Source organism: Sarcophilus harrisii, chromosome 2 (assembly GCF_902635505.1).
Source record: "Sarcophilus harrisii chromosome 2, mSarHar1.11, whole genome shotgun sequence".
Lineage (NCBI taxonomy): Eukaryota > Metazoa > Chordata > Mammalia > Dasyuromorphia > Dasyuridae > Sarcophilus > Sarcophilus harrisii.
In genome coordinates, this window is record NC_045427.1 from 504362137 (window position 1) to 504389207 (window position 27071).

The 27071-nt window shown below is 32.8% G+C and overlaps 1 protein-coding gene across 8 annotated transcripts in view; it reads right to left on the bottom strand.

The window, feature by feature from the left end:
* Window positions 1-9295: 9295 nt before the first annotated feature.
* Window positions 9296-27071, bottom strand: part of FAM214A (family with sequence similarity 214 member A) — a 117276-nt gene continuing 99500 nt past the window's right edge. For 6 of the 8 annotated variants that reach the window (XM_031955224.1, XM_012545563.3, XM_023500017.2 and 3 more), the window contains 5 exons: window positions 25443-25551; window positions 22837-22995; window positions 16794-16862; window positions 14259-14458; window positions 9552-9867 (listed from right to left, as the gene is read on the bottom strand). In XM_031955224.1, coding sequence (XP_031811084.1) covers window positions 9714-9867; window positions 14259-14458; window positions 16794-16862; window positions 22837-22995; window positions 25443-25551 — 691 coding nt within the window. In that variant the 3' untranslated portion in view covers window positions 9552-9713. Of the gene's footprint in view, window positions 9868-14258; window positions 14459-16793; window positions 16863-22836; window positions 22996-24822; window positions 24897-25442; window positions 25552-27071 lie in introns of those variants that run through there. The other 2 variants (XM_031955223.1, XM_031955228.1) reach the window with 2 other exon arrangements.

The window sequence follows — 27071 nt, forward strand, 5'->3', positions numbered from 1 at the left end:
GTACTATATTTTTGAAAAGCTTTTCCTACATTTATTGATATAATGTTGATTTTTGTTTTTGTTATTAATATGGTCTATTGTGTTTGGTTTTTCAAATATTAAATCAGCCTCATATTGATATGAAACTAACTTGATTATTGTGAATAACCTTTTCAATGTTATTACATCCTCTGCTAAAGATCATTTAATGTTCTTCTACCAACATCCATTAGAAATATGGGTCTACAATTTCTTTTCTCTGCTTTACATCTCACTGGTTTAGATATCAGCACCATAGTTATATCATAAAAGGAATTTGGTAGGATGCCTATAATTTACGTAGTATAATAGTTAATTGTTCTTTGAATTTGTGATTGTTTATAAATTCATCTGGACTGGAATTTTTTTCTTTGAGAATTCATAATTTGTCAAACTTATTTGACTTGATTCTTTGAATTTTCTATTTCTTGTTTTGTTAATTTGGATTTTTTAAGTATTCTATTTCTTTTATTTTCTATATTGGCATATCCTTGGTAATTCCTAAACATTTCCTTTTTCCTTCCATCTTTTCTTTTTCATTCACAATATACTGGTCTCTTTTTAAAAAAATAAAATTATCCAATTGTCTATAAAATTTTTCTAAAGCCTAACTTCTAGTTTTATCAATTCATTGACTTTAACATTTTTTCATTTTCAAAATGTCTACTTTTGCATTTTTTTGGGGGGGATTTTTGCTTTTTTAGATTTTCTGGTTTAAGTTGAATATCCAATTTTTTCTTGATATCTTAATTTTCATTTTTTTTCTTTCAAATTTATTTCATTTGAAGAAAGAATAAGAAAAAAGAAAAACAGAAAAGCACTATAAACCAACAAAAAAGAACATTATCATGTATCCAGCAGAACATCAGGGAGGATTCAAAATATATAACAAATATAATTTAAGAAAGTATATTAATAAAAGAAATCATATTTATGAGAGTCCTTTTCTTCCTTACAAATTTTTTTTTCTTGTTCTTTGCTACACACCTTTTTTTTTACTTTATTCTTTTTTCCGCCTTTCATCCCCCCATTGCCATGTAGGCTATAGTTAAGAAAAGATATATTTATAAATACATATGTATTTATATGTATATATTATTTATATGTATTATTATACATATTTACATATGTAGCTATATACTTACACATACACATGACACACACATATACTCTCCTTATCATCTCCACACCATCCCCAAGTAAGCAACAGTTAAAATTTACACGCATAGCCCATATCCACATATCTTTCCTATCCCTGCTGATCCTTCCATTAAATTCTGTTCCATGATTTGCTTTGCTATTACTTAACCTCCACCCCCCCCCCCCCCCCCCCCGTAGGGATCCCTTCCTTGTCCCCTTCCCTCACCCTTTGCTTCCCCATACATCCATCTCTCCTTCCCTTATTTCTTTATAGATTTTGGAGGGTGCTATATACCCTTCATGTTATATATGTAGTGTTGTCTATTGAAGCCATTCCTGATGTGAGTAGGTTTTCAGAATTACCAGTCCTCCTCCCCCAGTCTAATCCCTCTGTGTCTGTTCTTCCTCTGCACTTCATTTGTATAATATAATTACTATTTTTATCTTTACTGTTAATTTTTCTTTTGAGCTTATTCTATTGTTGATGTAAATCTTAAATATAAAGTATACATTTCCCATGTAAAAAAACCATAAACAATTTGTCCATGTTTAAACAGTTTGTCCATGTTGAGTTCCCTTAAAACTAATCTTTGATATTGGCTCTTATATGTTAAGTTTTCTGGTAAGTTCAGATTTGGTTGATAGAAAGTCCGGAGACTCTGCAAGTTCTTTGAATGTCTGTTATTTTTCATTCAAAATTAAAATTTTGCTGGATATGATATTTTTGCCCATGGGCCTAGTTCTTTTGTAGAAATGATTCCAAGACCTGCAGTTTTTTATTGTAGCTGATAAGTCTTCTGTACAATTCTAATTATAGCTCCAGCATATCTAAATAGTTTTTTTTTCTTATTTCTTGCAAAATCTTCTCTTTGATCTGGGGGTTTTGAACTTTGGCAATAACATTCCTGTGTCTTTGAGGTGGCGATTGGTGGATTTTTTTCTATTTCCACTTTCCCCTTATGTTCTATCACTCTAGGACAATTTTCTTGGACTGGAAATTTATTTCTTCCTTTAGTTAAGTTTTTTCTTCAGGTAATTTAAATGATATTCAAATTGGTGCATATATAGCAAATTTAATATTGGCATAATTTCATTGTGTGTAATGCCTTTAGCCTAAGAGTTTCTCAGCTTCTCCCTATTAGCTGAATGTACTTTTACTATTGCCTTATTTGAAATAATGCTACTTTGGTTTTTCTGTTTTGAGATATAATAATCTAGTCTCAACTGTTGAATTTTTGTTTTTAAGATCTTTCTTTTAAATAACTTAAATTGGATGCTTTTTAATCTATTCTTTCACTCGTCCCTATAGCATACTATACTTATTTACTCCATTAACGTTCAGTTATGATTGTTAGCTAAATTTTCTTCTCCAACATAGTCTATTGTTTCCTTTTTTCCTCTCCACTTGTCTGCAAAGAAAAGGATGAAAAGAAAAAGTGGAATAAGTAGTAGCATGAGTAGAATTACAGGGAAGGAAAGCTGGTTAATGCAAAAGCAGCCAGAATACCCTGAATTTAAACCACTACTATCACCACTGAAGACAGCCTCAGTCTAAGAACCTTGGAATTAAGTGCCCCACAAACCACCAGACCTGGTTTTAAAATGACCCCCAAAGATCTGATTCAGGGGAGAAATTGTTGTGGAGAGTAGGCTCACCTTCCTTTTACTTAACCAATTACCACTACAAGCAAATAGATACAGAAGCCCTGGGAGTGGCAGCCATGTTTTCTTTAGAGAAGGAGCCAACTCACTAATTGCCAATCTACTGTCACATCCAGGGCAGGCAAGCCAATTTAGCTAAAACTAAGTTCTGTTCCCTCTGGTAAAAGCTTCTTAAAGACAATAGGATTTTGAAAGAAATGGTGTAAGCTTTTTCCTTTTGTTTTTTCCTGAGGCAATTGGGGTTAAGTGACTTGCCCAGGGTTACCCAGCTAGGATGTGTTAAGGGTCTGAGGTCACATTTGAACTCAAGTCCTCCTGACTTCAGGACTGTCCCTACCATGTAAGCTTTTTAAAAAATGTAACTCAGATTTATCTCAAAAATACTTGAACTTACTTTGTTTACAATGCAATGAATGAGTAGCAGTAATGGCTCTGCTGCTTGGAAGAGGTGCTTACTTTGTCTGCAGGAAGGCAAGAATTTAAGTGTTTTTGCTGGCAAATCCTCCTCTCCCCTATAGTCTCTTTTTTGCTGAGACAATTGGGGTTAAATGACTTGCCCAGGGTCACACAGGAAGTGTTAAGCGCCTGAGACCAGATTTGAACCCAGGTGCTCCTGACTTCTGGACTGGTGCTCTATCTCCCCTATATTCTCAATGAACAAATGGGTACAAATATGTGGGGTGGATGGGATATCTCAGAAGCTAGGCTCCTCGAACAAGCAGGCTTCCTTCAGGTCTTGATCCGAAACAATACAAGGATAAAAACTACATAGTCATACATATTTGAGGAATTTGTGGCAGGGGGAGGTGGGAAAGGAAGTAGTGAGGGGTATGAGATAGTTGGAAATGGAGGGTAGGGGGAGGAAATGAGAATGTAGGGGAAGAAGAAACCTACAAGCTGAGAGACCTATTAAACTAAAGGGAACATGGATGGGGTGGAAGGGAATGGGACTGCAGCAGGAGACGGGATTTACTGAGCAATGACATTTCATGGGTTGACTTAAAATTCCAAGAGACTCTAAGGCTATAATAAGTAAAAATTATCCTCTGGCACCTCATCCCAAAGCAGCTACCCATTTAAAAATATAGTACATATTTTATTTCTCTAGTATTTTTCTAATTATGCATAGAGATGTTTTTGATATTCATTTTTATATAAAATATTCCTCCAATATCTCTTTCCCTTCCCCACCTAAGACAGTAAACAATTTGATACAGGTTACACATATGTAATCATGTAAAATGTATCCATATAAGTCATGTTGTGAAAGAAGAGGGAAAAAACCATGAAAAAAATAAAAATAGTATGTTTTGATTTGTATTCAGACTGTTATTTCTTGAGTCTTTTGGATTTGTCTTGAGCCATTATACTGCTGAGAACTAAATCAATAGTTGATCATCATAAAATATTGCTGATATGTGCAATGCTCTATTGGTTCTGCTCACTTCACTTTGCATCAATGCAGCTAAGTCTTTTCAGATTTTTCTGAAATCTACCTGCTTTTCTTATAGCACAATGGTATTCCATTACACTCATATATTACAAGTTGTTTCAAGAGCCCATTTTGTTTTTGTTTTTTTGAATAATAATTTTTTATTTTCAAAATATATGCAAGGATAATTTTCAACATTCACCCTTATAAAACCTTGTGTTCCAAATTTTTTCTCCCTTTTCCCCATCCCTCCTCTAGACAAAAGTAATCCAATATATGTTGTTAAACATATATGATTCTTCTATACGTATTTCCACAATTTTCATGCTGCACAAGAAAAATCAGGTCAAAAAAGGAAAAAAAAAAAAATCAACAAAAAGGAAGCAAAACACCAACATAAAAAGTAAAAATCCTATGTTGTGATCCACATTCATTCTCCACAGCTTCTGCATGCAGCCTATTGGAATTGGCTTAAATCATCTCGTTGTTGAAAAGAACCATGTCCATCAGAGTTGATTATTGTATAATCTTGTTGCTGTATACAATGTTCTCCTCACTTCACTCAGCATCAGTTCATGTAAGTTTCTCCACGCCTTTGTAAAATCATGTTGCTCATCATTTCTTATAGAATAGTATTTCATTACATTCAACTATCATGACTTATTCATCCATGGGCATCCCCTCAGTTTCCAGTTTCTTGCTATTACAAAAAGAGCTGCTACAAACATTTTTGCACATGTGGGTCTTTCTCATGATCTCTTTGGGATACAGGCCCAGTAGAGGCACTGCTGGATCAAGGTGTATGCACAGTTTGATAGCTTTTTGGGCTTAGTTCCAGATTAGAAGCCCATTTTTTGAAGAATTTAAGCTGAGATCAAAAATGAGCCTTTCAACAATTATTCTACTAGGTTTGTTGTCTCTTGGGAAAAAAAAAATATATCTAGTTCCTAGACTCTCAATCAGAATTGCTAGTTAATTCAATTTTAGTAAAGATCAAGATCAATTTCTCCCCCTTGTGAAACTCTTTTTCAGGTTATTGCCAATTAAATCTCTTGCTTTTTTCTTTCTTTCTTTCTTTTTTTTTTGGTAGTTACTAAACTGTGCAATTCTGATTATAATTCATTGGTATTTGATTACTTTGTTCCTGGATGCTTGCAGTACTTTTTCTTTAACTTGAAAATTCAGAATTTAGCTTATTATTTCTGAATGGTTTATTTTAGGTAGTGAATTTGCTCTCTGGCTCTAAAAGTCCTAGGCAGTTTTCTTACATGGTTTCAGTATGAAGAGGAATTTGTTGTTGTCTGACAACTAATTTGCAGGGATTTCAATCTTGTTTTCAGTCAGTTCTTTTTAAAAATAGCTATCTCCTTGTTATTCTAATTTTTTAGTCTTTCAAATTTGTTCTACTATTTCTTGTTGTCTCATTAAATCTTATATCTGCTCATTTTTATTTTACTGAGTATTCACTATTTATCTCAGGTTGTTTGCTTTTTGCTTTAAAACTGTTTATCCTCTTTTCAAGCAATCTAATTTTATTTTAATCTTAAAAATCTTGTTTCAACTCTTCCTGAATTTCTTCCATCTACTGTTGGAAGTCCTTATAGCCCATTCATTTTTCCTGAGGCTCAGATTATAATAGTTCAATAACTACCTTCAAAGATTTCATCTTGAGATTCTTTCAAAATATTATTTATTTGAAGTTTTCCTGCTTGTCATGTTCACAGTTTCTAGTCTTTAGTTTAGATTTTGTGCCACAGCTAAGCTCTATTATTTCCTGCCTTGGTGGGTAGAGTGGCTAGCCCAAAGTCATGTCTCTTGCTACTGTTCTGAAGCAGGATGATATACTGGGTCTAGGTCCTTTATCTGTTGAAAATATTGAAAGAGATGCTTTTTAAGTTCTTTAGTGGGAATTTGCCTGGCGGACAGACCCCCTCCTTCTTCTAAAGCCCTAAACTGCAATTACAGTCTGGGCATGGAACCAGAAGCTAGATGCAAAGTTCTACCTACCACAGTAGTTGGCAGGTTCTTACTACCTTCTGGGTCCTCCCTTGACTATGAGTTGCACTAGTCTTATTTCTTTTTGTAATTATCTACCAGACAACCATGGCTTCAGGTCCTGAGGTAACCTGGCTCAAAAACTTCTAGTTTCCTAGGAGGGTCTTCGTTCTCTACCAGGCTATCTGTAGGTTTTCACTTTCAGACCCTGAGTCCTAGATCTCAGCCCTTGAAGGAGCTCCAAGTAAATTGGCACTGACCTGTTTCATTGTGCAGTCATGTTTTTTGTCTTTTAAAGTGGCTTCACAGAACATGGGACTGAATTTTGACCAATCTTCTAGGTTATTCCTGGACTTTGGGTCATGTCTTTAGTACATGACTGTGCTGTTACCTACTAGGAATCCCTGGAGAGTCCCTTGTTTCAGATTTCCGCTTTGTGCCATACTTGATAGGAGAGGAAAACTCAATGATGTTTTTCTTTGATCTTGATGTTTCGTATGGTATTCTTCATTGTTAATAAGGTTTTCCTCAGAGTATCTGGTCTTGGCCAGAACCTTTCACATTGCTACCTTAAGAAGTACAGAACAATAAATTGTTAACTTGTCAAAAGAGTCTTAATGATAACCATCTTTGTCAAAATAATGAATGAAACTAATTCATTACTTAGTAGAAAATTCAAGAAGTGTGGATAATGGTGAAATCACCTTGATGATAACTCAGTTCAAACATCAAATAATGAGAACTAATTAAAAATCTAACTGCTAATTGGGTAATAGTGTTGCCATTCACATCACAAATTTGTTCTTTCTTTCTTTATGACCTTTGAGATCCAAATTATTATTAGATAACTGACTTTTTAGATAGTTTTATCTTTCTCCTGAATTTTTAAGCAAAATGATATTATAAGACCACTAAATATGCTGATTATCAAAAGTTGATTCCAAAAAACTGTAGATGATTAACAAAAATAATGCATTACCCATTTTCAAGAAATTCAATGAATAATCTTTAACAAGTGCTTTCTCAGATTCCTATTTCAGCTTATAGGCATTCCCTATAGAGAAAAATCTCTCAGTTGTAAGTTCCTCTCAAATGGTAATAACTCAATTTGATGGAAAAATAAACAATTCACTGCTTTGTATATATTATCTATCATTTATATATTAGTCCAACTATTTTCAAAGAATTTTAAAATATGCCTTTAAATTCACTAATCTGTGTATACTCTTTGACACCATGACATTGCTAGGCCTATATCAAAAAGAAATCCAAGAGAAAAAGGACCATATGTAAGAATATTTATAGTAGCTTTTTTTGTGGTGGCAAAGGGATATCCATGAATTAGGGAATGGCTTGAATAAATTAGAGTTTATATATGTAATAAGAATCTACTATGCCTTAAATTACTTGAGATTATTTCAGAGAGACCTGAAAATTGTATGAAACAATTTAAAGGATATCTTATATAGAAACTTATTTTTTTCTGATTATGCATAGTTTTGAAAATTTTCTTTTTTTTTTTTTAATTGGGAGACTGAGGAGAAAAAATAAATTTAAAAAATGATCAACCATTAAATGCAAAACAGCAATCTAGGAGTTTAGTAGAGAAAATGAGTAAGAGTCAAGACATGCAGCACCCTCTTTCTTAATGCAAGCATTTTGTGTCTTATTCATAAAATAAGTCAATTTAGTTATTGTATTAAAAAAATATTATTTCATTGTACTATACAGGACAGGATGTTCTAATGGTACTAAGGAATTATTAGGATTTCATTGTAATTAAGCTGCTACTTTCCCTTGTCTATATATACTTTTTCACCACAGATATTTATTCCTACAGGTCCTAGGACTAAGCATGAGGCAGAAATATAATCGAAGCAAGGATCACATGAAAGCTTTGGAAATAATCACCTGAATTAAAAAGGTGCTGGTTACCGTTTTTCCTTAACTTCGGTCTAATTATAATATTCCCTGACTCTATTGTTCTGTTTTTGTTGATCAAATAGTCTTCTGCACTATGATATAATATTCCAGACCCGATTTTAACTTCCCATGATTATTGGCCTTAAGGGTACTGCCCTTAACCATGTCCATTCTTGAGGTTATGTTTTAGTCTTTGCTTTGCCTTGCCTTAGGTTTTTCCAGAAGTGGTTCTTTACTCTGAGTAATCTACTTCTACATATGGTCCTCAAAAGTACATTTAAATTTGTCCTTTGTGATCTACTTGTGGTCCTCAAAAGTATGTTTAAATTTGCCTTATATGACCTTTTGCAAGATAGAGGAGACAAGTATTCCTCCTATAAGCATACAGAAAAGGCCAGAATAGATTCTGTGAAATCCATTACATAGTTACAGAAAGACTCTGACCATACACAAATGATTCTTCCAGCTGAATGATATTTTCCTTTATCTTTAGAACAGGGAAATGTAATATTTTGTCAATAGTCAACACTTTTGCCCTCAAATCTGGCAGTTGCCCAGTCAGAATGGAAGGTGATCACTGAAATAGGATGAATGGAGAATAGATTGTAAATGTCTATATGCAAGAAAATTAACACAGTCAAATAATAAAAGTAAATTAAAATTCTCATTGAAAAATAAGCCCAAATACACATTTAAATTTTTTTTTCCCTCATATATTTATGATATAAATACTAATTTGTTTTCAAAGTACAATTTGAGAAAGTTATCAAGCATGGGGCAGCAACTTAATATAAAAACTCTACAGTGGTGATTAAAGGAGAAATCAAACTGTTCTTGGCATGAATTCCTAAAAGGAAAGCAATCAAGGAAGGAACCAAATATGAAGTGGTGTGATGATGTGAATTAGGCAAAAAAATCATTAAAGCAGCATAACCTGCCTAGACTGCAATACTGTTTCAAAACTGGTATATGAGAAGCACTTGGAATAAAGTATTTGAAAAAGAAACTTGTAAAATATATAAAAATGAAAGTACACATGCTTGCATAGGTGATAAGGAAATCCAAAAGTTCGTTCTCATTTTCAATAACTTAAATGAGTATCACTTAAAAACACATCACACAGAATTAAAGACTTGTGCATATATTTCAGATTTCAACATTAATGTCAAAAATACATATTATGATTTTACACAGGATTTGTGCTACATTAGAACACTAGACAAATATCACTTTAGTATTAAAGGAAACATTAAATATTAAATAACTGAGAAATAAAATGTGTAAACACTAACCTAACTGGGGATTTTGCTATTGCAACACATCCAATGAAGTGGTTTAAACAGTACAAAAAAAAAAAAAGGATTAAGATTTAGGTCTGTGTTTCCAGTCTATTTGGAATATGTGGAGCTCATTCCAGAAATCTTAATGGTCCAGGGTCATAGGAAAGGATTCACTCTCTTGACTAATTTGGTACACTCTGTTCTATGCCATTTTTTGTTCTCAAACTTGACTATTGAGTAAATACTTCAAATTTTTACTTCTTTTAACATCGTGGTGAAAACTGAGGGTTTGTTGGTGATTCAGTGTATGATTTGAGTTCATATGCAGCACCGCTATCAACTTCCATGGACTTTCTAGAGAACAGGAGCCGAACATCTCTATGGAGGTAGATCTTTCCAGATTTAGAGCTCTGGAACCTAAACAGCATAAAATGAAATGCAGTATTTTAACATCATTTTTAAAAAAGAAATGCTAATAATTTAAGTTGAATAACTATATTTTGAAAGCAAGAGAAAATTCGCTTTTATAAGTACTTTGCAGCTTTTATTTTAAGGGTAAAACACATTAAGCTTCTGGACTTCAAAGTCTTCAAAAATTGAGTGGTTCTGTGTTGATAATCAGTCATATGTTTACTTGCACTTAGTGGACAAATCAGAACAATCCATTTTTAATATCCTTCCAGTCAAAAGTAATTTTTCCCTCAAATGAACTATCATAAGCACAAACTAGCGCTTCCATGATATACTTTCATGTTTTATTTTTAATTAAAGTATTAATACGCACATTTCATTATGTTTATAAAATCCTACTTGTACCTCCTCTCAAAGCATCAAAAGACAGTTTTTTCCACATATAAAATGTTCAACCAGTCAACAAGAATTTAAAGCATCTTCTATCTGTCAGGCACTGTGCTAACCAACTAGGGATACAAAGAAAGGCAAATTAATAGTCCCTTGCTCTCAAGGCACTCATAGCCTGATAGAATAGACAACATATAAATATCTATAAACAAACATAAATGATAAACTGGATATAATCCAACAGAGGAAAAGTATCAGTATTAAATGGAAAAGCAAAAATTTCTTGAAAAAGGTGAGATTTTAAATTGGAACTTGAAGGAAGCTAGGAAAGTCAAGGGGCTGAGATCAAGAGGGAGAAAATTCCAGGCATTAGGAGCAACACAGAATATGCAGAGTTGGTTGAATGAACAATGAACTTTTGGATTTCTCTTTCTCCAATCCCACAGGGCACTATCTTCACCTGGACTTTGATCATCTTATATTTGAAATATTATAAATACTGACTTCTAATCAGTAATTGTATTTTTTCCCCCTCTCCAATTCAACACATCTCTGCCAAATCAGTCTTACTGAAACATCCTTTATCCATACTCCTCTCCTCCACAACTAGTCTCTATTTCTTACAAAATCAAGCTCAAACTCCTGAGTCTAGCAAGCAAAATCTTGTCAGGTGATCTACCTATCCAGCCATATCTCTAACTCTTAACCTCAATTTCTGTTTTAGTTAAGCTGGTATTCTTGCCTTTCTGCACACTTTTCTTCCAACAGAAATTCTCCTTGGGTCTGGATTGCAATAGTTCCTATGCCTGACATCATGGTACACACATTCAATACCACATGGTGGTGATAGTTAAAAATCAATACAAATAGATAATATATTGACTTTGCTATCCCCAAATTTCTTAGCCACATTAGCCATTTCATAACTATTTGTCTCATGGCTCCGAACTCAAGAGTGTATGAAAACTGCTACAGATTAAAGAAAATGTTTGAGATCAACAACAAAAAAGTACAGCCATTATAGTGAACACATCATCAAGTCAAGGACGTTAGCTATGTCAAGATCATTTAAACAGTAATCTGAAATGTCTTTTAGATTGCAGTACAGTCCAAAAGGAGTTAGGACATATAACCCACATCATTTTGCTTAGCAGTTAGTCAAACATACTATAAACTTAGATTTCCTTTTCTTGTTCTACACTAACATGCACAAATTTTCTCAGGTTTGTAGCATAAGAGTGATCTTTTTAATCATCTGATAAGCAAAAGGATCCTACATTTTTTGCCTAAGCTTGAAGTAGAGTAAGAAGTTTAATTTTAAAACACATCCGTTGCACTTTTGTTGTCCTTCAAGTTTTATGTACTCAAATATAGTTTCAAGGGATGTGACCTTCTCAAAGAGAGATTACTTACATCTGAAATATAATTTAGAATTTGGTTTCTGTACTAGAGAAACTATTTTGAAGCTAGAGTTATAGCTAGAGAAGCTATAACTTTAGGATATAATGCTTTAAATTTAATTCAAGTTTATGAACTAAAAATAAGGTACAGCTAAAAAGTCATCTCAGAGATGTGATTTCTTTTTTGAGGTAAGGCCTACTTTTGGCTTATTTATACATTTTCATTGAAATTCAGTGGAGTTATAAGACTTTTCTTTAAAGTTCTCCTATTTTTCTCTTTTTTAGGAGATTAGTTAATTCAAATGTATAATGAACATAGACTTTCCTTTTCATGTCACTTCCATTAATAGTCCTGAGAAGTATCCTTCTGGCAAACTGCTGGGCATAATCCATTACCCTGGCTGAGTTCTTTTTTGACAAAGCAGGTAAGCAAATTCCTTAAGATGTGAAACCAAGACGGGAAGACAAAGACTAAGGTCTTTTAGCTCACAGATCTACTATGACAAATGGAAAATTTTTTGTAATAACTAAGTTCATTTACTTTGACCCAAAAGTGTACAGTCTCCCTAATAATTGGAATATTCTTCTAAACCCAATCTGATACTCTCCATTTCTTGCTCCCTCAAATCTCATGAAGGATTTCTATTTTTGTACCTCTATAGTTAACATACTATTATTTGTCTACTACTAAAATATTGTTCCCATACTTAGCACAATTTTATAAACTTGTTCAGTCATTCCATAGCTAACAGATATTCCCTCAATTTCCAATTCTTTACCACCACTAAAAGAGCTGCTATAAATATATTTGTATACATAGGTCCTTTTCCTTTTAAAACTCTCTGGGATATAGACCTAGTAGGGGTATTGTTTGGTCAAAGGATATGCATAGTTTTATAGCCCTTTGGGCACAGTTCCAAATTGCTCTGCAGAATGGCTGAATCAACAGTACATTAGTGTTTTACCTTTTCCACATCTCCTCCAACATTTGTCATTTTCCTTTTCTGTCATATATATCCAATCTGATAAGTGTGAGGCAGCAGCTCAGCCATTTTAATTAAGAACTGCTCCCATAGTAAATGTGGTATGGGAATGATCATCTCTAAGGCTTTGCTAGCAAACCACAAATTAGCAGATCCTACACCAACTCTAAGAAGTCTTTAAGAATAAGTCAGGTCTTAGCTTCTTGTATTGTTGGCTCTTTAAAGTAAACAGCTGACTTAATTCCTTTTGAACTCTTAGAGCCACATGACAACATAGGTAGAATGCTAGGCTTTGAGTATGGAAGCTCTCACCTGAATCCTGTCTCTTTCATATGACCTTATACAAATCACTTAACTTCTTAGTACTTTCAAGAAACTCTCTTAAGAGTCATGGGGCTCTTTTCAACAATGAATTGATTCAGGCCAATTCCAATATACTTGTGATGGAAAGAGCCATCTGCACCCAGAGAGAGAACTGTGGGGACTGAAGGTGATCACAAAATAGTACTTTCACCTTTTTTGTTGTTGTTTGCTTGTTTTTTTTCCCCCCTCACTTCCCCCCCCCCACCTTTTTGACCTGTTTTTTGTGCAGTGTGATAAATGTGAAAATATGTTAAGAAGAACTGCATATGTTTAACATACTTTGAATTTATCTTGCTGTCTAGGGGAAGGGGAAAGTGGGAGGGAGGGAGAAAAACACAAGGTTTTGCAAGGGAGTATGTTGAAAACTATCTTTGCATGTATTTTGAAAAATAAAAAGCTATTGTTGAGAAAAAAAAAAGACTAAGTCACAGATGATTGTCAAACTATACTGGTAAATAATTTCGCTATTAGGAGTTTCCTATACAGATGGATTTCACTGAGCCCTCAAAAGAGAAATCATCATCACCATTACTATCTTACCTGTATAACTGGTTAAAAAACCACTTTACACATACTGATCCTCATAACAGAGTTAAACACAAAGAAAGATTAATAAATATTTTTTGACTGAAGAAAAAGTCAAGAAGTGATGCTTAAGACATTTCTGAATGAACCATTTTATCAACATTTACCAACATTTTAGTAACAGAGGTACTATACCAAATTAAATTTTATACACCCATGAAAGAAAAGAAGTTAAATATCAATATATCCAAACTGATTTCAGAGAAGAGTATCAAAAGAAAATAGCAACAAATAAATCATACAGAACTAAATTAAGACTTTTTAGTTACTCATACTACCTTCAAACTGGGCAAACTGCTTCAACACTATCTTTTCTATAAAAATACATGACCATGAAATATTCATAAATAATAAACAATAAACTTCTACAGTCTATTATATTTAATAGTAAAAACAAAAGCTTTTGTTGGCTGCCTAGAATTTTTTTTTTTTGGGGGGGGGGGTAGCTGAGGAAATTCGGGTTAAGTGACTTGCCCAGGGTCATACAATTAGTATTAAGTATCTGAGACCAGATTTGAACTCAGATCTTCCTGACTTCAGGGCTGATGCTCTATCCACCGCACCACATAGCTGCCCTGAATTCTTAAGACTCTAAACTTAGTATTTTAAAAATTCAACCCATTTCATGAACTATCATTCACAGATTAAATGTTTCCATTTCCATCTGAAAAGTTACCTCAGATGTATGAGGTAGCGTAGTAACTTTTCTTCAGTATATCGAATGTTCTCTTTATTAACACTTCTCTTCATTTCTTTTTTTGCAGGTACAGAAAAAGTTCTTTGTCGTAGGAATGTCTGATGATTGGCTGGCATATCTCGTAAGTCATATATCACAACAAACATCTTCACCACAGTCTTGTTAGGATTAAATAAGGTCTGAAGAAACAATAAGAATTATTTATTAAAGTTATAATAAAAAACAAATCTATACCAAAATTAAGGACTTATAAAATAAAATTATTTCATTGGCCTTCTATTCCCATTTGGAGGCTCACCTAAATTAAATCACATTTAGAGAAATCGCTCAAATTAATTTTTCCTCTTTTCACAATACTGAAATCAAAAAGGAGCCATGGAACAAAGCAATATGCTTTGAAACAATTTCTCATACTCCCCAAATTGACTAATATTCAAATTTTTTTAACCCTTGTCTGCATTATAGTTTTAAGAAATGTTTGAATTCTTAAGTGAATAACATCCTCATAATTAAAAATTTCCAGCTTAATCTTTTTAAATCATTCATTAGAAGTCAAACACAAATTTTGCAAAACAGAATTCATTTTGATTACTATTTTCAAAGAAGAGCTTTAACAGAATTTTGTTCTAAAACAATAAAAAAAAACCTTTAAATTCACTGAATTTGGATGTGGTTAAGCACACAATTTAAGTAGAAAAACTGAAAATTACTGTACTTGAAATTTGTTAAAATAAATTAATTTTTATGTGAAATTTGAACTGGCTGCTTGAGAAAATGGCAATCAATATAAAAGATTCAAGGGGGCAGCTAATTAGTACAGTGGATAAAGCACCAGCTCTGAAATCAGGAGGATCTGAGTTCAAATCTGACTTCAGACACTTAACACTTCCTACCTGTGTGACCCTGGGCAAGTCACTTAACCCTAATTGCCTCAGGGGAAAAGAAAAGATTCAAGACAATAAAATATCTTTTCACATATTCACTTCACACTGGATTACATTCAATTGTTAAAATTGCAGGACGATTTGATTAAACTAATTTTAATTGGCAGTGAATGGTAGAATATGGCCAACAATTTTCAGAAAGAAACTCTTTTAGTGATCTAAGCAAAAAACATCAGTATATCAATAAGTTAACTCGGTGCCAATACTCTTAGAGATCCCATCCATGGCACTGGATTTCACTCACTGAATCAAAATGAGAAATACACCAGTATTATGATCCAATTTTCAAATCCTAATGAATGAAAGGATAAAGACTTAATACACATAATACAATAACTGTAAACCAGTAAATAAAAATGTCTGAACATGAATTTTTACTATAGAGGTAATATAGGACATACTTCAGTTTCAGACTTGAAAATGAGACACAAAAGTTGACAGTTTTACTTCTGGTGGGAAGTAGACTATTCTTATATTCATGTATTTTATCATTTTTATTATTATCAATATACTAAATGACTGCTTTACATTGATCCATATATCCTTAGTTCTATAATAATGTACACAATATTTTATGAATGAAGTATTCAAAGATATGACAAATATTACTTATTCTCTGCAGTCCTGAAACAATGAGGTCAGTGAAAGTGGCTTGATAAAATATTGAGTAAACCGAATGCCATTGGGCAGGAAAAGCCCTACTAAAGACTAATTTGGTTTGATCCCTTTCCTGGAGATATGTTTGTCTAGGATAGATACATTTAGGCCTGAATACCTCTAGGCCAAATGGCCTGCAATTCAATTGTCCCCAGTCTAGGAACACAGGAACTCAAATTGAATTTGGCTTATTATCCTGGATCTCATTTGGAGAAAACCCAAATCTCTGACAAGTAAATCAAACTTCCCTTCTCAGAAATGTCTGTATCATTCAAAATTATGCAGGACTGGAAAAGTCAGTCTCCTGGGGCACGTTCCACAGGTCTAGGATAGAATCAGGATAACTCTAGCCTTTGGAAGTAAGGCAAGTAATTAATTTATTTGCCTGGGGAACGTTAACCTCAATGCCAATGGGCAAAACAGTAACATCACTTTAGTTTCTAAGTTTTTCTGTATAAAGTTATACTATGGTATTAGGTCCTTTAGAACAGAGGGACTGAATATTTCAAATAGCTCACAATGTTATGGAGGAAGGGTTGAACCAGATTAAAATGTCATTGGAAAATAGTTAACAAAAATAAACACAATACAATACAATATAATGTTAATTTGTGTGGTTTTCTAAGTCAATCTGTGGGTAGTAGGGATTTGCTGAAAGTAAATTTTTCATTTAAATACATTGTAAAATAACATCTAATTCTAAAGCATTCACCTTGTTTAGTTTATTAATTCTTTCCTTTTATGGAGGTTCCCAAATGGCCATTTCTGTGGCAAAGCTGGAAAGCTCCAAACAGAGCTGCAGCTCTATTGTTACTTACCAAAATTGTTGCAGCAGCAGGAGCAGGAGCAAGTGCTAAGTTCTATATGTATGTGAGAGAATTATTATTGCAATTGTAGGCTATAAAACACATACCACTTGTATTGTTCCTGAAGGAGGTACTCGATAACCCCTTTTACCAAGGGACTCTAAAGTAATCACACCCTTAAAAACAAAAGAAGACAAATTTAGTACAAAGTAATGGATCTATATTCTATGTGCAAAATATAGATATATATTTTATAATTATATTTGCAATGAAGGATGAGGTTTTCTAATGAAGACTTCACAACTTAATATTCTGTAATTCTTGTTTAAAATTATATGATGTGCTACATATATTGTCTAGTATGAGATGCTAGATGTGAATCACAAGTCCCTTGGCCATAATAGAGAGAAAACTTGACATCCAAAGGACATAGAATGTTAAATAATGTAAATAACTAGCCTTTTGCAAGACTAAATGAACAAGAAAGCTGAAGAAATATTATTCTTTGGGTACATGATACAGAAAATTAGAGTCAATTGCTAAAATTTAGTTAGTTGGTTCAAATTATACTAGGATGCAAGTCATAAGAATATATGGTATTTTAAAAAAGAGGTATATGTTCAGAAAGGCCTGGAGAGACTTACACGAACTGATGCTGAGTGAAATGAGCAGGACCAGGAGATCATTATATACTTCAACAACAATACTATATGATGACCAGTTCTGATGGACCAGGCCATCCTCAGCAACGAGATCAACCAAATCATTTCCAATGGAACAGTAATGAACTGAACCAGCTATGCCCAGAAAAAGAACTCTGGGAGATGACTAAAAACCATTACATTGAATTCCCAATCCCTATATTTATGCACACATGCATTTTTGATTTCCTTCACAAGCTAACTGTGCAATATTTCAGAGTCTGATTCTTTTTGTACAGCAAAATAACGTTTTGGTCATGTATACTTATTGTGTATCTAATTTATATTTTAATGTATTTAACATCTACTGGTCATCCTGTCATCTGGGGGGGGGGGGGGGGGGGGGTAAGAGGTAAAAAATTGGAACAAGAAGTTTGGCAATTGTTAATGCTGTAAAGTTACCCATGCATATATCCTGTAAATAAAAGGCTATTAAATAAATAAATTAAAAAAAAAAAAAAAGAGGTATATGAATGCTATATAAATTTAGATGTTTTGAATTGTGGTCACATCCTTAAAAAGTGAGTTAAAGCTTCTAATATTATCATGTTTTACTTTTAAAGCAGGGTAAAATGGATGTCTACTTTCAAAGTTAAGTTAATATTTTTGAGATATGTTTTGGTATATATCTAATAAAGAAGGTAGTACTTCTATGTAATGAAATGGAAAAAATTCCTTCACTCTATTCTAGATTCTTCAGACTTTTAAGTACAGAATCTAATTTTATTTCATAGCACTTTAACAAGATAAGGAGAATCTGAAGAGACAGATATTGGGGGTAATATCTTTTTGCAAGAAGTACAATTATTTTCTATTCTATAGAAGAACTAGGATAAAAAAACAGAAAAAAATAGGAAATTTCAGGTAAATACAAGGAACAAATTATTAACCAACATGGTTACTAAATGTTGGGAAAGACCTATGACTATTCTTGTAAATAAATTAAAAGAAAGAAAGAAAGAAAGAATGGAGAACCACTTATCCTGCATACTTTAGTGATTCAACCATCTAAAGATAAGGGCTAAATTATCTAAGATCATCAGCTTTATGTTTTTATGATCATAAGATAGTTTAAAAACTGTACTGGTCCAAATGATGGCAAACATGTATACACAAATATAAATAGTACTGGAGATTTCTTTACTGGATTGAAAAGGTTGGGTGGGGAGCCACAGACTTTAGGCCATTTGAACAATACATTAATACTGTAAAAATGTTTCTGGGAATAAGATATTAATAACATGCTAATGGTCCCTCTTATATCTGTAATGTAAGATGATCAATTAAAACAAAAGGATGAGCTAGAAAGAGGATCAATTAATCACAACTGTGACAAAAACAAGCAATAACCCTTATGTTAATCAAAATGAGTTTTTAAAACAAAGAAGCACTAGATAGTATCACTTTTATAGTAAAACAAAAAGAACAATATATCTACCTTTAAAAGAAAATTAGAATATTAACTTCTCCCCTTATTTCCAATCCAAGTAAGGAAAAAAAAAGCATTGTATCAGCTATATGCACACACATTATAGATTATATCCTCCAAGTACACATTTCATAATATCCAGAACATATTAAATGTAGACTTGTGATTTCATTGGTGTAGAAAACCATCGGTGAGAAAACTCCCTCTACCAAAGCAGCTCAACAACTATGCTGCAACTTATATGTTAGAGTTATTTGGGGAATTGAAAGATTGAATTGATTAGTCCAGGATCACTAAACCAGAGAGAAGTCTTGGTGTCTTCAAGGTTGACACTCAAGTAATTTACTGTTATGTTGCCACTTTCATATTAACACATTTTATTTAAGCCAAAACAAAATTAATTTTAGTTAATAGTTTTTATTATATCTTTACTACATATCTATAGCTATGTATGTATACAGTATAACATATGTGTGTACATAAATATATATATATAAAATTTATAAAATGTATGTGTGTGTAAACATATACATAATAAGCATATTAATTTAAATCATAACACTACTTATACTAAAACAAAAAACAAATGCTTAGTTGGTTTGTTGACCTATTAAAAACAAAAACTTACAGCCAAACATTGTGTGTATACATATTTTTTAGCTGTGAGGAAAGACAAAACAAACCAACATATGTTAACAATAAGGACATAGACTATAAAAGGACAAAATGAAATTAAGAGAAATAGTAGATTAATTGTTAAAATACTGCACTTTAAAGCAATTTCTAAACTGTATTGAGGCCAATGAGACACAATTATTAGCAATTCATAATTGAGAGGCCGCAATGGAGATATTAAAGTAAATATATTCATAATCATAATTTTACTGTAGTCTTATTCCAATTCCTCTATATGGTAAAATAGTCTGGAGATTTCAATGACTGTCGGTGGAGTGTAACCTGACAACCCCTACATTAAAATGAAATGATTTCAGTACTGGCTTAATAGTAGAATGTATATCTATTTCCGATAACCAACTTACCTAAGCTTAGAAAATATTCTTAGAGGGGCAGCAGTGACAAATTTTTTTTACTATATTTATTCTTCAAAACTACCTGCTGAGTTTATAGAGGAATGATGATTTACATTGGTTGAGAGAATGTCTACACCAATGAAATAACATCTTTCTTATAATATGAAATATGCACAAACATAACAAAAATTAGTGGTTTTGTGAATTGTATTTCTTACTAGTTAGAAATACACATACCTTTGTAACTTCAACCTACTAGATTTCATTGGATTCTACTAGGAATCATAGAAGATATGCTCATTTGAATACTTTTTAAATTATCAATTTACTTCGAGATGGCATGCAAGTAGAACTCAAACTTAAGCCATGTGAAACTTGCTCAAAGTCCTTCAAAAGAGTACTTCCAACTTATTATGGAATAGAAACATGAAATGCTGAGCTGCAGAACAGAAACAGAAACCTCTCTTTTCAATTTTGTCAACTATGGGAGGCTATTTTGATACAACAATTATTTCATCCTAAAATTACAGAGGTATCCACAGATGGTACACCAGAAATCTGCTATTGAAATAGGATTAACTTGAGTTTTTCTGTTTTTGTAATTTTTCTTTCACTTCAAGCAGTAAGATTTGTTATTATATGACTTTATTACATGTGGAATCTGTTTTTTTTTTCCTTACTAAAGCCTATCCTAAAGCTAAAAACTACATTAGTTAATAGGATTTCAACAGTGACTTTATAACATAAAAATGGAAGAAAACATTCATCTAAGCCTAAATGCCCTTTTTAAAAAAAAATTTTTTTTTGATGGTAAACTTACTATGAGAAACAAATTATAAAGCAGAAGATTGTCTGCCTGGTATAATCACAACAAAGAAAACTGGATGTTTTTAAGTACCACTGTCAACAACTTCTTGAAGCCTGATATATTAACCTTCTCCAACTTAGGGATATTTTTATTCAATGATCTGGTATAATTTTAGTTCAATCAACAGGACAATGTGCAGGAACTTTGTAGTAATGTGGCTCAAGCAGTATGTATGATATGAGAAGAAAGGGGAAATTTACAGTATCTAGGAAACCTTAAATAGGGCAATACACCTAAATACAATTACTGTGGACCAGGGAATCACACAGACCCTAGTGGATGCAATACACTCTTATTCCAAATTCATTCTTCTAGATTTTAATCTAAGTATTCATTTCTGCCACCTCTTCCTAATTACTACTCAATGTGTTAAGAGAACACAAAAATATAATCTTCTATGAATTTACCCAATTAACTTTTTAATCCTATTTCTTATTTCTACTGTAGTATCCATTTGACCTTGGGACTTTGTTTATTCAATACATCACTGAGATAAGATTAAAAATATTGTAGTATATACCTTGCTATCTTGTGCTCTTATTCTAGTAGCATATTTGAAACAAATCAAGTTGCATATCAAAATAGCATTACACACTTAATTGCTACTGATCTCAACTCCATTGTCCATTCCATAATAACAAGCTACTTAAAAGTTAATATGGGACTTCACCAATCCAACAATTAAGTTCTTTAAAGTGCTACCACATACAAGTCACCTATAGCTTTCTGTGGTAAAGAACTTAGCTACAATGATTGATGGTATAGATAGGCCGCTTGTAGAGGAGGATCTCTGCCATTTTGACAGTTTCAGAGCAAGGCACAACTCTAGCAAACTGATTTAACAACTTCTTGCATTTCTTATAAAAATCTATAAATGTATAATTATTGGCATTGAGATCTTGAATAGGTAACACTTACATTTGTTCCTATGAAGTGTTACAAAGTAACATCTTTTCTTTCTTTTTTTCGTAAATAATTATAACTTTTTATTGACAGAACTCATGCCAGGGTAATTTTTTACAACATTATCCCTTGCACTCATTTCTGTTCCAATTTTTCCCCTCCCTCCCTCCTTCCACTCCCTCCCCCGATGGCAAGCAGTCCTATACATGTTAAATAAAGTAACATCTTTTCTAATTGTTCTAAGTCAGTTGTGTCAAAGTCAAATAGAATAAGGGCAAACAAAGTAAGCCTGGAAATAAGGATCTCTGCAGGGGTACTGACTTAGTTTGAGACCAGGCCAGAAGTCATTTACAATAGCCTAGTGGCTAGGTCAACTATATATGCCTTTTTATGCCTGTGTCAATAAAAGAACTTGCATTAAAATTCAGGTTATAGGATTCTTAATCTTATGATATTACTATTAGCTTTTTTTTTTCTTAAATAAATCTACTTCTATTTTAATAAATACCCTTCTTATACTCTAAAATTTTGAGGAGTAGTATCCCTGTACCGTATTTTAATAGCAGATTCAGTTTTTCTCAACACTTGGGGAAAAAAGGCACAAGGAAGATAGACGCTCTAGTTCCACAAATTCATCTTAGCCACCAAACAGACTCTAGCTTGAACTTGACTACTGAGAACTCCAATATAATGTTTTAGCAGCACTGAAAATACAACTAGGTCAAGACTGATAACCAATAAAGTGACATCAGCAGAGAAATTAATCATAAAAGTTTGGGGAAACCCTGACTATCACACCCTCAATTCCCAGGCCTGACAGGAAATAAACTGTAAAAGGAGGGATTCAAACAAGAATAGGATTTTGTTGGAATGCCAGTTGGTCAGTCTAACTAGCCTAAAGTTATAAGCAGTTTCAGTTGAAACATTTATAAAATAAATACAAAAACACATGTGTGTGTGTGTGTGTATAAAATACATTTTCAGGATCATATGCAAATCCAAAGGAAGATATATATTGCCAGAATGAGCTTACTGAAGAAGTACAGATATATGCTACACTAAAAACATACTCTAGCATAAACTTCAGTTTTCTGTTAGGAAATGAGGTATAATATATTTTCAAACAATGCACCAAAGAAACAGTAAAGCTACTTTCATAAGTGTTTTCATGAGTGTACTAAGTTAAGGAAAAAAAAACAACAAAAGTCGTTTACTTGCCATATAAGGAGAAGGGGCATTATCATCTGAAACACTGTAGAATGACACTTCAACAGGAAGGGTCATATGAGTAGGGCAGAAAATTCCACTTGCCCCCACTTCAGCTGTAAAACCATCAACAATGCCTAGAGGATCTAAGCGATAGTTCAAGACAGATTCCTGTAAAACAAAAATGATATACACTAAGGGAAATTTAAATATTTACTTCATTTTCTTTTTCTAACTTATTGGAGTTATTTTACATTCCTTCCTTTCATACTTCCCAAATCCCTGCCAAATTGTCTCACTAGCTGTTTCTTGAATGTGGCATGTCCTCTCTAGCCTTTGCCTCAATTTCCCCACAAATGGGAATGAGCTCCTTCCTCCCCTCTTTGAATGAATGCTTTTCTTCTTTCAAGGAGCAGTTTAATGGCACAGTGGATAGAATGCCAGGTCTGGAATCAGATAGACTCATCTTCCTGAATTCAAATTCGACTTCAAGAATTTCCAAGCTATGTGACCCTGGGCTAACCCTATTTTGCCTTAGTTACTTCATCACTAAGATGAGCTGGAAAAGTAAATAGCAAACTACTTCAATCTCTTTTCTAAGAAAACTGATGGGATCATGAAGAGTTGGACACAACTGAACAACTTCCTTTAAAGCTTTAGGTATTATCACCTAACCTCCTAGTCATTTCGAATCCTCCCAGTGGTTAGTAGTTTGTTTTCCCTCATATTACCTTATAATTACTTATCTGTGTACATATTGTATCCCCCAGTAGGATGTAAAAATCTTAAGGAGTTTGTTTTGTTTTACATTCTTATCTTCAGTGCCTATGTGATTTGTTAGCACTTTCTGTTCCCTTTTCTGCTACCTGTTCACTGACAATGCAGAAATAGAAGAGGGGAAACACAGGATTGGAAGTAAGTTTTTATGTTTGTGGTTCATGAGTTATTATGAATAATGTTTTTTCTTTGTTCTCAAAGAGGACCATGACATGTAAGTGAATTGGATTTAAGTGAGGGAGACTGTGCAAGGTCATCTATCAGAACCATTTGGGTCTAGTGGTCAGATACAGTGCTTATGCTATCACTCTAGATGGACAGATGGACGGACGCGCGCGAGCGCACACGCACACGCACACACACACACACACACACACACACACACACACACACACACTTTTATAAGCTATCCCCCATGTCTGGAATGTTTCTTCCTAACTTCCACAACTGTAAATCTCTAGCTTCCTTCAGGAATAAGTTTAGGTACCACCTCCTATAAGAAGCTCTTCTAGATTCACTGCCTAATTCTTCTCTCTCTCTCTCTCCTACCATAATCCTACCAAATTATTAGAACTTTCTCATTCCTTAAATTATCTTCAATTTACTTCTGGGTAGAAATATGGCATCTCCTTAGGTAGAATGTAAAGCTCCTTGTAGGCAAGGAATACTTTGTTTTCGTCTTTGTATCCCCAGGGATATCAAAGGTGTTGATCTGAATTAGAGAGATAGCATGTACTCAATAACTATAACAAAAAGTAGAAACAAAGCGCAAAGAATAAGTTCATTTGAAGTTCTATTTATAGATAACTTAAAATTAAAAAATAATTCTTTTTAGAAAATATTGCTATAAATTCAAGATATGGCTAAACTTTAAAACTGAAATTATGGAATTTTAACAAAAACATATTAAGTTGTTCAAATGAAAAGTTAATTTCACTTTACATTTCACTTACGTATAATTTATATTGTTAAGAAGTTTTTTAGACGTCAAGTCTAAATCTGCCATTCTGAAACCTGTGTCATTTTCCCCTGTTTTACAGTCTGGGGCTAAAGAGAACAAGTCTAGTAGGTCTTCAAAATGGCAGTGCCTGAGGGCCACACATCTCTCTTAAGACTTCTTTTCTCAAAAAAAAAAACAAAACAAAAAAAACAAACAAACTTCTTTTCTCCAGGCTATACATTCCCAGTTTCTCATATGACTTAGACACAAAGGGTCTTTACCATTCTGTCTGACTTTCTCTGGATCTTCTTCAATTTATCAATGTCCATCTTAAATAAACTATGGAAACCTAGAACTGAACACAATAACCCAGAAATGGTGTGACAAAGGGAGAATACAGAAAAAGACTACATCACTTTATATTTGGAATGTTACACTCAATGAAAGTCAGAAATTACCTTTTTTGGCCACTTACTACTCTATCATTTTATCAAGAATTAGCTTTTTTTGGGCTGCCTATTACATTATATTAGATGGAGTGGAAATAAAGTGGAGGGGAAGGATCTAAGTTAAAGGTCCCCAACTAGTCAATTTCAAAGGTCAGTTTGGACAATTGGTGGGTAGGGAAGCTATCTCTTAAGGGATTCTCTTGCTAAATTTTAAAGGAATTTCCAATACAAAGAAAGGCCCAACACTGATGGGTAAAGATTTCCTCACTTTCCCAGTTCCCCCAGCTCAAGAATTCATGGTTAGTAATGCCTTATATATCCCCAGAGTAAAAAAGGAGACTTTGAGAAAATATAAAGTAACTCTTCCCCACAAAACATTTGGGACCTTGATTCAAATAACATTGTTTTAGGAGAAACTTCAGTTCTTAAAAATAAGTCAGATTGCACAGTACCTCAAAATTTCCTAGAAGACTGAGACTGGTTATGGGTGGAGCACTAGAACTCAAAAATGGTTTTCCATGGATATCTGAATCATCTTCAATATTTAAACACTGTTGTGGACTATAAAAGAAGATACAAAAATCACCAAAAAGTCATATTGTTTCAGGTAATTTAGTTATATAATTTTCATTACTTTTGTTTAATTATGGAATTTGTTATATGGAGAATAAGCTTATTGTACATGAACTATTATCTCTGATGAAACAGCTTCAGATACTGAAATTTAAAGTAGAAATTTTATTTATCTATATGTAGCAAACAATTTCAAGTTACTTCCAAATTTCAGCTTTAAAATGGCTAGTCTCTTATTTTTATAAATCTATATTCAACAACAAATTTATAATAATAAATCTACTATCAATACCATTTTAAAGTTATTGATATATGTTGCTGTATAGCTAGCTATTCCTTTTTGAATTTTTATTTATATTTATTGGTGAGAATATTTTCTTTTTAATAATTAATTCACAATTCTACATTAAATATCTATTTAACTATTAACATGCTTAATCTGTGTTGTGTAAATATGTGTGTATACACACACACACACATATATATATATACACATAAATTAAAACATCATTTTTCCAAAGATAAGATTAGAAGAATAAGATTAATAGTTCCTCAAAAACCTAAGAGCTGAAAATTATAAATTCAAAAGAAGTGAGAACTTTTTTGTAAACTAAGTTCTTCTTGATTTGCTCATAAAGTAGATTTGGGAGGATTTCAAATTTTGTAAAGAAATAAGATCAAAGTTTCTTAACCATTTTTTGTGTCATGGATACCTCTAGCAATCAAGTGAAGCCTATGGACCCCTACTAAGAATAAAGTTTTTTTAAAACATTTGATAATAAAATACATAGGATGACAAAGGAAACCAATTATAGTTATCAAAATACTAAAGAATAAAAATCAAGTTCATATAAGAATTGCTGATTTAGATGTTATATAAACTAACAACATTTAATTTAGCAACTCTGGACTCTTGATACCATGCAATGATCATGAATAAATCTGTAATGTTCCATTTAAAAAATGGTTCTTCAGAATACATAAAAAACACGAAGAGTTCAGAAATTAAATGCACAGACACATGCTTAACCATGAAAAAGAAGAGAATCTTTTAATGACTTCTTTCAAATTATATAGGAATCATTGAAATGCTTCATCTAATATTAATATCCTACACTTCAAACAATTGCTCTTTTTTTTATCCTCCAAATGAAAATTTAGCAAATGTAGTTAGAGATTACATCTATTTGTTCAAAGACGTTTTTTATTCCAACAAACCTAATACATACATAAACTGGAGTTTTGAAACTAAGAAATTTTTAAGATGCAATGTATTAGTATCTAATGAAAAAGTACACAACTGAAGTCTTCTGACATCATGAATAACCTAGTTAGGAGAGAGAGAACAAAATTATGGGAATGATGAATAGAGAGTCAGGACATCCAAACGTGGAGGGGAAAAAAATCCTAAAGATTTGTTGGTGGCAATAAGATAACTGTAAATTTACAAATATATAGAGTTATGAAAATGATAGAAGAAAAAGCATACTGGTAAGGTGCTGGATACA